General features: G+C 49.6%; 1 protein-coding gene across 1 annotated transcript; it reads left to right on the top strand.

Moving 5' to 3' along the window:
- Positions 1-265: 265 nt before the first annotated feature.
- LOC128300202 (myosin-VIIa) lies at positions 266-10,939 on the top strand. Its single transcript, XM_053036185.1, has 9 exons — positions 266-283; positions 3,676-3,936; positions 4,005-8,134; positions 8,205-8,468; positions 8,541-8,680; positions 8,743-9,964; positions 10,041-10,187; positions 10,256-10,376; positions 10,446-10,939. Exons 1-9 carry the CDS (start codon positions 266-268, stop codon positions 10,650-10,652), a joined length of 6,510 nt encoding a protein of 2,169 aa, XP_052892145.1. The 3' UTR covers positions 10,653-10,939.
- Positions 10,940-11,592: the final 653 nt, after the last annotated feature.

Here is an 11,592-nt window from a genome sequence, read left to right as displayed (position 1 = left end):
CCTTCATCATTATGGCGTTGAAACAATCTCAGCGTCGTAGTTGTTTTCCCTCTCTCAGTCTCAGGCGTTCCTCGCCGTATGCATCAACCGGAAATGAGTAGTGTCTGTGTGTTTCGGAATGGCCGTGTGGCTCTTATTTTCCATTTTCCAGAACAATGTAATGAAAACCGCTTTTCCTCGATGTTCAATGGTGGTTTAATGTTGTATTTTTCTTCTCTCTTTTCTATTAATTCCAGATTAAACCAGAAGTCAATGTGGCGTCAAAATGGTTATCGTTACACGGGTAAGTGTGCTTGCCGTGCCGCAGGTGAAGGGATGTACACGTTCGTGTTGTATCTACACTGTTGCATTGTTAGCAAAACCCTTCCCAGAAGAGCGAGCGGCTGATTAAAACACAATGTTTTGAATATAGGTTGTCGCCGATATACAACGCCGATCAATATATTTATTCGATCGAAGGGAAAAAGGGGCGGTGTTTTTACAAGTGTAGTATAAATTTACAAGCTCGGATGCACAACAGACAGGTGGGAACACACTGTCCATTTGTTTGTTCATTCGATGGGCGATGGGAAATGTTTGCTGACACGGGATAAATATTTGTGTCGCAAGCGAAGTTGTGCAAATGTTTATGAACTGATTTTAAGATGGCCCACATTCAGACGACTATGGAAAAGCAAAAAATAACACGAGTAAACATTAAATACAAATTGTTATTTCAAATCGTTATCATTTGAACTGAAATAGTAATAAATCAACAGTACAGTTAGATATCAGAATATTTGCCTTTTTTCTTGTCTTTCTTGTCTTGATAGATGGTTGGAATTTGTAGTGGAACGCACGAAAGCCATCCGTTACCATCGGTTCCCGAGCGCTAGAAATCTCACATGATTGATGAGGTATTTATGATAAAGAAATGCCATTTTGGAATGCATGTACAGATACAGATACACAGTGGATAAGGAATGTAGTGGAAAGATGTTCCTAGCATGTGGCTAGTCTGTCAGTGTAACAACAATCTTCCCTTATTTGTTAACTGTGTTTTAGTGATATTGTTGAATTTTCTTACTCCTCAAACTTTGCAAATGTTTTACAGTAAGAAGTTTAATTGGTACTAAGTATAAGAGGAAAAACCTACATGTATGGCTTCTGTAATGGCAAGTGATTATTTCAATTACCGCTTTCCATCTCTCGGCCATTAACGAGCGGTAGGTTATTTGGGCAGAATTTCATTTAAGGGTAGTTTTCTGTCCACCGGAACCAACTCTACGACCATTCGCCAAACTATGGAACCGTATGGTTGTGGAAGCTCTCACCATAAATCATCTTCACTAACTTTACTAACGTAAAAAAGGGCAAATATTCCGTTTGTTTCGGGGTTGTTGTTGTATGAAAGCGAAATCAGCCATAACCTCATTCACAGAGCGCTCGTGGATAGTCACAATCAAAAATCGATTAAGAACTCGGCTTTTGGTTCGGTGTTGTTGCTTCATCCCTGCTTTAGGGCAAAACCTAGCGGTGCTTCACTTTCCGTGTAATTGGGTTGTTTAGTTGTTGTGCTATTAGTGCTGTAGGCCACTTAAAGGTTGGCAGAAGCATTTTGTTTGTAAAAAAAACATTAACTTTGTATTGATCTGATTTGCAAAAATATTTCCCTCACTGTATTTATTGTGGCACTGTGAGGTGACTTCTTAGCCGTGTGCCTGTTTGGCTTTTCCCGTCGACTGTTTTTCTTCCTCCATGCGCTATTTTGCTCAATATATCATGTTGGCCGTTTTTCAGTAGCTCTGTTTTTTTTTGCTGCTGCAACAGTCATAAATTAAACGCATGAGGAAACACTTCCACCGTGTATTGCCAGTTTGCGAACGAAGCAGCATTTTTTTTTTTGGTCGGACCAAGACTAGGTACTAGTGTGTGACTCTTGTTGGAAGGTTGTACCTAGCAGACGGTTAACTCCACTTGGCACGGGTGCCTATCGCACGAAGATACACCCCTTTTCGCTGTGGAAGCCTCGGCACGTCGAGTGTTTTACCGATGGCACTAGCTGTGGTTACGGCTCCAGCGGTGGGAGCTGGGAGTGCGAGCGGCGAGACCTTCTATATTCATCATTAATTAACGGCAACGTGCACGTGAGCTCGACTTTTCCTCGATCGCGTCTCTCATCGCTCATGCGTTCGATCGCGTTGGCGTTTGCGTTTCCGTGCGTTTTCCGGCGAGGGGGAGGCTTCAGTTTTCCCGAAGGCGAAAAGAAATAACTACCAATGCTTTGAGCAGGTAAGAGCAGGAATCGAATTGAAAATTGCCACCACAAAACTCACCACGGCACTTGCGCCGGCAATTGGACTGTGTGAGGGCGTGTAGGAACTGCGAGAAAAAAAAAATGGGTGTAAAATACTTTGCGCGATTGTGCTGTTGAGGAAAGGAATTGCACACATGCGTACAGCATTTTTTTTCGCAGTGGATGACTGGGGCTAGGAAATTGAGTGCATGCGGTTGTTGGATTGATTAGCGTATCCGGTTACTTAATACGATTGTGGAGACCTTTTTACGCTGCTGCAGCGAAATAGGGGTTTCCCCGTGGTGCATCTTTATTGTATGCATTTTCCTCGTGTTTAACACGACCTTGAAATGATGCCATCAAAGTAACCATGTTTGCAGTTATCTTTGGATCAAACTGTCAGAAATCTGTTGCTCGAAAAAGAGTTTAAACCGCATTGAGCCAAGCCACTTACCAAGAAATATTTCTTCAACTTCAACGATGCAACGTTTAAAGCACCCTCTAACGTCTTCGAACTCGAAAAAGAACCAGTCCTGCACCAGTCTGATTAAATCGAACTCAGCTACTCCCGCCCAATGTCCAATGCCGGACTGCGATCAATCTCTGATGGCTTCGAACTTTCTGCAGCACTTCCTGCGGGACCATTCGAACCTTATCTGCATCTCAATCGAAGATCGCGAAACGATGCTGTTTCATTTCGAGGAAAGTGTCTTCCCCTTGAACACCCCGTACTGTCTTGGTGTGTTGGCTTACGGTGGACGAGCACCTTGCGGGTCGGATAATCGTCCTGTGATGCAAGGTTACGCGGTGGAAAATCAATTCCTTCCGCAATGTCACAACTCGCTGAAATATTATCTGCCCGTGCTAGTGATGGGTTGCCGGACGTCGCGTTTGAATGGGCAGGAAAGTGTCAAAGAAGCAGATCACGATGAAGAGAAAAATGTATCTATAGTGTTCTGGTTGCTTACGATAGGCACTGGTGGGCAGTTGCTGGGCTATCTTTCCATTACTGATATGCTGTTGCGCCACCAACGGCGATCCATGGTGAAGATGTGTGAATTGACGAGCTCCAGTTCGGAATTTCCGGGGATCGTTTGTCCGGGGAAGGAATGGAACACGCTACAGTTGAACCGAAATGAAATTGATCTGCTTTCCCACGACGGTACCACGTTGATATCGTTAGAAGTGATGATTGATGGGCCACTTTAAACAAATAAAAAGGGAATGCTTTTAAAAATACCGTCGGAAGGCTTGAAAGTTGCTTGCGATCACCATGAAATCCAATGTCAACTATGTCGACTTTCACATATCTGTCAGGATTGTGACAACGGACATGGGTTATCTGCAAACAAACCACTAATAAATAGTTCGGTTTATTAACGATTGCCTCTTATTTTTAGGGTGATTATATTTGGATCGAGCCCGTGTCCGGACGAGAGTTCGATGTAGCGATCGGGGCTCGTGTAATCTCAGCGGAAGGTCGCCGGATTCAGGTGCGAGACGACGACGGCAACGAACAATGGCTGACCCCGGAGCGACGCATCAAGGCGATGCATGCCTCCTCGGTGCAGGGCGTCGAGGATATGATTTCGTTGGGCGACCTGCACGAGGCTGGCATTTTGAGAAACCTGCTCATCCGATACAACGAAAACCTGATCTATGTGAGTGTTGCATAAAGTGTCCTCTCCAACATGTGTCGGTAATATGCTAACCTTTCCCTCCTTTTTAGACGTACACCGGGTCCATTCTGGTCGCTGTCAATCCGTACCAGATACTGCCCATCTACACCGCCGACCAGATCAAGCTGTACAAGGAGCGCAAGATCGGTGAATTGCCACCGCACATATTCGCCATCGGTGACAACTCGTACGCACATATGCGTCGGTATGGGCAGGATCAGTGCATCGTCATTTCGGGTGAATCGGGCGCCGGAAAGACGGAGAGTACAAAGCTGATCCTGCAGTACCTGGCCGCGATCAGTGGCAAACACTCGTGGATAGAGCAGCAGATCCTCGAAGCGAATCCGATCCTGGAAGCGTTCGGTAATGCGAAAACGGTCCGCAATGACAATTCGTCCCGCTTCGGCAAGTACATAGACATCCACTTCAACAGTGCGGGTGTGATCGAGGGTGCTAAGATCGAGCAGTACCTGTTGGAGAAGTCGCGCATCGTGTCGCAAAATGCGGACGAACGGAACTACCACATATTCTACTGTCTGCTCGCCGGTCTCTCGCCGGAGGAAAAGCGCCGGTTGGATCTTGGACAGGCGGCTGACTATCGCTACCTAACCGGGGGCGGCTGTATACGGTGCGATGGCCGCAACGATGCGGCCGAGTTTGCAGATATCCGGTCGGCTATGAAGGTGCTATGCTTTTCGGATCACGAGATATGGGAAATCTTGAAGCTGCTCGCGGCCCTGCTGCATACGGGCAACATCAAGTACAACGCGACCGTGATCGACAATCTGGACGCGACGGAAATTCCCGAGCACATCAACGTGGAGCGGGTGGCGAACTTGCTCGAGGTGCCCCTGCAACCGTTCATCGACGCACTGACGCGCAAAACACTGTTCGCGCACGGTGAAACGGTCGTCTCGACGCTGTCCCGCGACCAGTCGATGGACGTGCGGGACGCATTCGTGAAGGGTATCTACGGGCGACTGTTTGTGCTGATCGTGAAGAAGATCAACCAGGCCATCTACAAACCGAAGTCATCGACACGCAGTGCCATCGGTGTGTTGGATATCTTCGGCTTCGAAAACTTCGACCACAACAGCTTCGAGCAGTTTTGCATCAACTTTGCGAACGAAAACCTGCAGCAATTCTTCGTGCAGCACATCTTCAAGCTCGAGCAGGAGGAGTACAACCACGAAAGCATCAACTGGCAGCACATCGAGTTTGTGGACAATCAGGATGCGCTCGATCTGATTGCTATAAAGCAGCTCAACATTATGGCACTGATCGATGAGGAGAGCAAATTTCCGAAGGGTACGGATCAGACGATGCTGGCGAAGCTGCATAAGACGCACGGCACGCATCGGAATTACCTGAAGCCCAAGTCCGACATTAACACCAGCTTCGGGTTAAATCATTTCGCCGGTGTGGTGTTTTACGATACGCGCGGATTCCTGGAGAAGAATCGCGACACGTTCAGTGCCGATCTGCTGCAGCTAATTTCGAGCTCGACCAACAAATTCCTGCAGCTGGTGTTTGCCGAGGACATTGGGATGGGGGCGGAAACGCGCAAGCGTACACCGACACTCTCCACGCAGTTCAAGAAGAGTCTCGACTCGCTGATGAAAACGCTCAGCCAGTGTCAGCCGTTCTTCATCCGGTGCATCAAGCCGAATGAGCTAAAGAAGCCGATGATGTTCGATCGGGCACTCTGCTGCCGGCAGCTGCGTTATTCGGGCATGATGGAAACGATCCGTATCCGGCGGGCTGGATACCCGATTCGACACAACTTCCGCGACTTTGTCGAGCGGTACCGGTTCCTGATCAACGGGATACCGCCAGCACATCGGACCGACTGTCGGATGGCTACGTCGAAGATTTGTGCGACGGTGCTCGGACGGTCCGACTACCAGCTGGGACACACGAAAGTGTTCCTCAAGGATGCACACGACCTGTTCCTGGAGCAGGAACGGGACCGGGTGTTAACGCGCAAAATCCTCATCCTGCAGCGATCGATCCGTGGCTGGGTGTACAGGCGTCGGTTCCTGCGCATGCGACAGGCAGCCATTACAATCCAGAAGTACTGGAAGGGATACGCTCAACGGCAACGCTACAAGAAGATGCGCATCGGGTACATGCGGTTGCAGGCGTTGATACGATCCCGTGTCCTCAGCCACCGGTTCCGACACCTTCGGGGACATATCGTGCGACTGCAGGCACGCATCCGAGGGTATCTGGTGAGGCGTGAGTACGGACACAAGATGTGGGCGGTAATTAAAATCCAGTCACACGTGCGGCGAATGATTGCCATGAAGCGGTACCACAAGCTGAAGCTGGAGTACCGGCGTCACCACGAGGCATTACGCTTGCGGCGCATGGAGGAGGAAGAGCTTAAACATCAGGGCAATAAGCGCGCGAAGGAAATCGCCGAACAGCACTACCGCGACCGGCTGAACGAGATCGAGCGGAAGGAGATGGAGATTGAGCTGGAAGAAAGACGGCGGGTGGAGGTGAAGAAGAACATCATCAACGATGCGGCCCGGAAGGCGGATGAACCGGTGGACGATAGTAAGCTGGTGGAGGCGATGTTCGACTTCCTGCCCGACTCGAGCAGCGAAGCACCGACGCCCCACGGTGGCCGAGAAACGTCCGTGTTTAACGATCTGCCGGTAAATGCGGGTAGTCACGACGACATCATCGGTCCGATACACACCATCTCGGAGGACGAGGAAGATCTGTCCGAGTTCAAGTTCCAGAAGTTCGCTGCCACCTACTTCCAGGGCAACATAACGCACTACTACTCAAGGAAACCGCTCAAACATCCGCTTCTGCCGCTGCACACGCAAGGCGATCAGCTAGCAGCACAGGCACTGTGGATCACAATCTTGCGCTTTACCGGGGATCTGCCCGAGCCCCGCTATCACACGATGGACCGCGACAATACGTCCGTGATGTCGAAGGTGACGGCAACGCTCGGGCGTAACTTTATCCGCAGCAAGGAGTTCCAGGAGGCGCAGATGATGGGCCTTGATCCGGAAGCGTTCCTCAAGCAGAAACCTCGCTCCATCCGCCACAAGCTGGTATCGTTAACGCTCAAGCGCAAGAACAAGCTGGGTGAAGATGTGCGCCGTCGGCTGCAGGACGAGGAGTACACGGCCGATAGCTACCAATCGTGGTTGGAGTCGCGTCCAACTTCGAACTTGGAAAAGCTGCATTTCATCATCGGCCACGGTATACTGCGGGCGGAGTTGCGTGATGAGATTTACTGCCAGATCTGCAAACAGCTAACGAACAACCCGTCCAAGTCATCGCACGCCCGTGGCTGGATCTTGCTTTCCCTGTGCGTGGGATGCTTTGCGCCGTCGGAAAAGTTCGTCAACTATCTGCGGTCGTTCATTCGCGAGGGACCTCCCGGGTATGCGCCTTACTGTGAGGAACGCTTGAAGCGAACGTTTAACAATGGTACGCGCAATCAACCTCCGTCGTGGCTGGAATTGCAGGCAACGAAGTCAAAGAAACCGATCATGCTACCGATCACGTTCATGGACGGCAACACGAAGACGTTACTAGCGGACTCGGCTACAACCGCACGGGAATTGTGCAATCAGCTATCGGACAAGATCACGCTAAAGGATCAGTTTGGCTTTTCGCTATACATCGCCTTGTTCGACAAGGTGTCCTCGCTCGGCAGTGGCGGAGACCACGTAATGGATGCCATTTCACAGTGCGAACAGTACGCGAAGGAGCAGGGCGCACAGGAACGGAACGCACCGTGGCGGTTGTTCTTCCGCAAGGAAATATTCGCACCCTGGCATAACCCGATCGAGGATCAGGTGGCAACGAACCTGATCTACCAGCAGGTGGTTCGGGGCGTTAAGTTCGGCGAGTATCGGTGCGACAAGGAGGAAGATTTGGCGATGATTGCCGCCCAGCAGTACTACATCGAGTACAGCACGGACATGTCGATGGATCGGTTGTACACGCTGCTGCCCAACTTTATACCCGACTACTGTCTCACCGGAATCGAGAAGGCGATCGATCGCTGGGCAGCGCTTGTACTGACGGCGTACAAGAAGAGTTACTATCTGAAGGAGAAAGCGGCCGCCCTGAAGGTGAAGGAGGACGTCGTGAGCTATGCGAAGTATAAATGGCCACTGCTATTTTCGCGCTTTTACGAAGCATACAGGTGGGTTGTCTTCCTCGATGAAGATGTTTACTTGGGGGCGTGAATTCGTGAACGTTTTGTGTCGTTTTAGGAACTCTGGTCCAAATCTACCGAAGAACGACGTTATTATTGCAGTCAACTGGACAGGTGTCTATGTGGTTGACGATCAGGAACAGGTGCTGTTGGAGTTGTCCTTCCCAGAAATAACGGCCGTATCGAGTCAAAAGACGAACAAGGTGTTTACGCAAACGTTCTCCCTGTCGACGGTACGAAACGAGGAGTTCACCTTCCAGAGCCCGAACGCGGAAGATATACGGGATCTTGTGGTGTATTTCCTAGAGGGATTAAAGAAACGGTACGTTGTCTGACCTGTGTGATAATGAACGGATTCTACAACGTTCTTGCATTATTCTTTTTCAAACAACAGCTCAAAGTTTGTGATAGCATTGCAAGACTATAAGGCACCGGGAGAAGGAACCAGCTTCTTGTCGTTCCTGAAGGGTGATCTGATTATACTCGAGGACGAAAGCACCGGGGAGACGGTGTTGAATTCAGGATGGTGTATAGGTAAGTCAGATTAGTAATGGATAAAAGCCTGTAAGTCTTCTTCTAACGGTCGCCACTTGTAGGTTGCTGTGAACGAACGCAAGAGCGAGGAGACTTCCCAGCAGAAATCGTATACGTGTTGCCCACGCTCACAAAACCTCCACCGGACATTCTCGCACTGTTCAGCGTTGAGGATGCCCATCACGGTAAGCGCCTAAACTCGGTTCACTCAAACGGTAGCACCGAGGGGCGGGACCGACCACACAATTTGGCCGAGTACTCGCTCGATCACTTCCGGCCACCACCGAAGCGGACCATGTCGAAAGCACTCAGCACACTCAGCTCCAAAGGCCGCGGTGGGGACGAACTGTGGCGCTACTCACGGGAACCACTGAAGCAACCACTGCTCAAGAAGCTGCTCGCCAAGGAGGAACTGGCGGAGGAGTCCTGCCTAGCGTTCATTGCCATCATGAAGTACATGGGAGATCTGCCATCGAAGCGGCCACGCATCGGCAACGAAATCACCGATCACATCTTCGACGGGCCGCTCAAGCACGAGATACTGCGCGATGAGATCTACTGTCAGCTGATGAAGCAGCTGACGGACAACCGGAACCGGCTGTCGGAGGAGCGCGGCTGGGAGCTGATGTGGCTTTCGACCGGTTTGTTCGCGTGCAGCCAGCAGCTGCTGAAGGAGCTGACGCTGTTCCTGCGCACCCGGCGCCATCCGATATCGCAGGACTCGCTGCACCGGCTGCAGAAGACGATCCGCAACGGACAGCGCAAGTACCCGCCGCACCAGGTGGAGGTCGAAGCGATCCAGCACAAGACGACACAGATCTTCCACAAGGTGTACTTCCCGGACGACACGGACGAAGCGTTCGAGGTGGATTCGTCGACGCGCGCCAAGGACTTCTGTCACAACATCTCGCAGCGGTTAAATCTGCGCTCCAGCGAGGGTTTCAGCCTGTTCGTGAAGATCGCCGACAAGGTAATCTCAGTGCCAGAGGGAGACTTCTTCTTCGACTTTGTGCGCCATCTGACGGACTGGATCAAGAAGGCACGGCCGACACGGGACGGTTCGAACCCGCAGTTCACGTACCAGGTGTTCTTCATGAAGAAGCTCTGGACGAACACGGTACCCGGGAAGGACAAGAATGCCGATCTGATCTTCCACTACCATCAGGAGCTGCCGAAGTTGTTGCGCGGCTACCACAAATGCTCAAAGGAGGAAGCGATCAAGCTCGCCGCGCTCGTGTACCGTGTGCGGTTCGGCGAAAGTAAACAGGAGTTGCAGGCAATACCGTAAGTTACAATGCTGGTCATTATCTTCCTAGTGTGTTGGAAATTGAAGGAAATCGTGTGATTTGTTTGATTGTAGGCAAATGCTTCGGGAGCTAATACCGTCCGACTTGATCAAGCTGCAGAATGTGAACGACTGGAAACGATCGATTGTGGCTGCGTACAATCAAGATGCCGGCATGTCGCCGGAGGATGCCAAAATTACATTCCTTAAGATCGTGTACAGGTAAGGAAGTATAGGGATTTTCCAAGAACTTTACATCACTAACGCTTTGTTGCTATGTTTTGATTCAGATGGCCAACGTTTGGTTCGGCATTCTTCGAGGTGAAACAGACAACCGAACCCAACTATCCGGAAATGTTGCTGATCGCAATCAACAAGCACGGTGTTAGCTTAATTCATCCCACGTCTAAGGTAGGCTAAAGCTCAGTCCTGTTGCGTTTGAATGTAAATAACTAATCACGCATGTAACTATTCGCGCAGGACATTCTGGTGACGCACCCGTTCACGCGCATCTCGAACTGGTCATCCGGTAACACGTACTTCCACATGACGATCGGTAACTTGGTGCGCGGCTCGAAGCTGCTGTGCGAAACTTCCCTCGGCTACAAGATGGACGATCTGCTCACGTCCTACATTTCCCTCATGCTGACCAACATGAATAAGCAGCGCACGATTCGTGTGAAGTAAGGTGGCTGGCTCTCCCGGTTTTTTGCTGGATCATGCTCAGCAGTAAAACACTCAACGTTACGGAGGGTTGGAGATTTTTCCCTGCACTCGACCGAACATCGTAAATCATGCTGATCGTGTACCAGTTCCGTCCATGGGAGAAGTAGCGAATGGTTAGCGATAGATGTCCAGTACGTTGCGTTACTCCCGAACAGTGTGTGTTCTTGAATTCGGGGAAATTCAACATATAAACAGTGTGTTGCAAATGGCCAAGCAAGTGCAACAAGCGAACAATACATTAGCACAAATATTTATCACGCGATCGCTGTAGGGTAAGGCAATACGAACCCTCTGGCGGTTATGAAGAACCCCTTTAAACGGCACCACACCGCGGTCTAAAAGGGAAATGTTTGTTGAATATTGCGCAAAAGGCTAGGAAACACTAAGAAATAGGGGAAAAAAGCTGCTAGACATTAGTTTCTTACACACTCGTAGTTAGATTGTTTTTATTGATTTGAAAACTCGAAAACGGGCCCCACGGAAGGAAGGATGTGAATTCTAAATTTTAAATCAAAACAATGGCATTTGGTAGATTTTAGCGTGCAAGGGCCCGGTGGAAAGGGCTCCGCGAACGGGATTGTGGTGTGAATTATTGGTGTGAAGTTTGTTTGTGCGAAGTGGTTGGTTTATCCGTGTATGTAAAGCTGCACATCCTCATTAGGTAAGGAATTTCTTTTGCTTACACTTTACACCACTTCAATAATGGCACAGCAACAAAACAATTGGTAGGCATTAACGATTAGCAAGACAAGAAAAAAAAACAACAAGTGCTCCTTTTCTATATTTTATTGTTTTCTCTAGTTTCCTTTACGGCGGATAATATACAAGAAAATAAAGATACGTTACACGCTGGTTTATTATTGCTGGATCGAGTTATTATAATTGCGCTGCTATTAATAAT

Source organism: Anopheles moucheti, chromosome 3 (assembly GCF_943734755.1).
Source record: "Anopheles moucheti chromosome 3, idAnoMoucSN_F20_07, whole genome shotgun sequence".
Taxonomy (NCBI): domain Eukaryota; kingdom Metazoa; phylum Arthropoda; class Insecta; order Diptera; family Culicidae; genus Anopheles; species Anopheles moucheti.
The sequence above is the reverse complement of the archived record's forward strand: the minus strand, read 5'-3'. Positions and strand labels throughout refer to the sequence as shown.

What these genes read in the sequence shown, in the direction of transcription:
- LOC128300202 (XM_053036185.1), top strand. An exon ending in CTAGAGGGATTAAAGAAACG is followed by an intron (nt 8,469 to 8,540) that starts GTACGTTGTCTG and finishes TTCAAACAACAG; the next exon opens with CTCAAAGTTTGTGATAGCAT. An exon ending in GAATTCAGGATGGTGTATAG is followed by an intron (nt 8,681 to 8,742) that starts GTAAGTCAGATT and finishes CGCCACTTGTAG; the next exon opens with GTTGCTGTGAACGAACGCAA.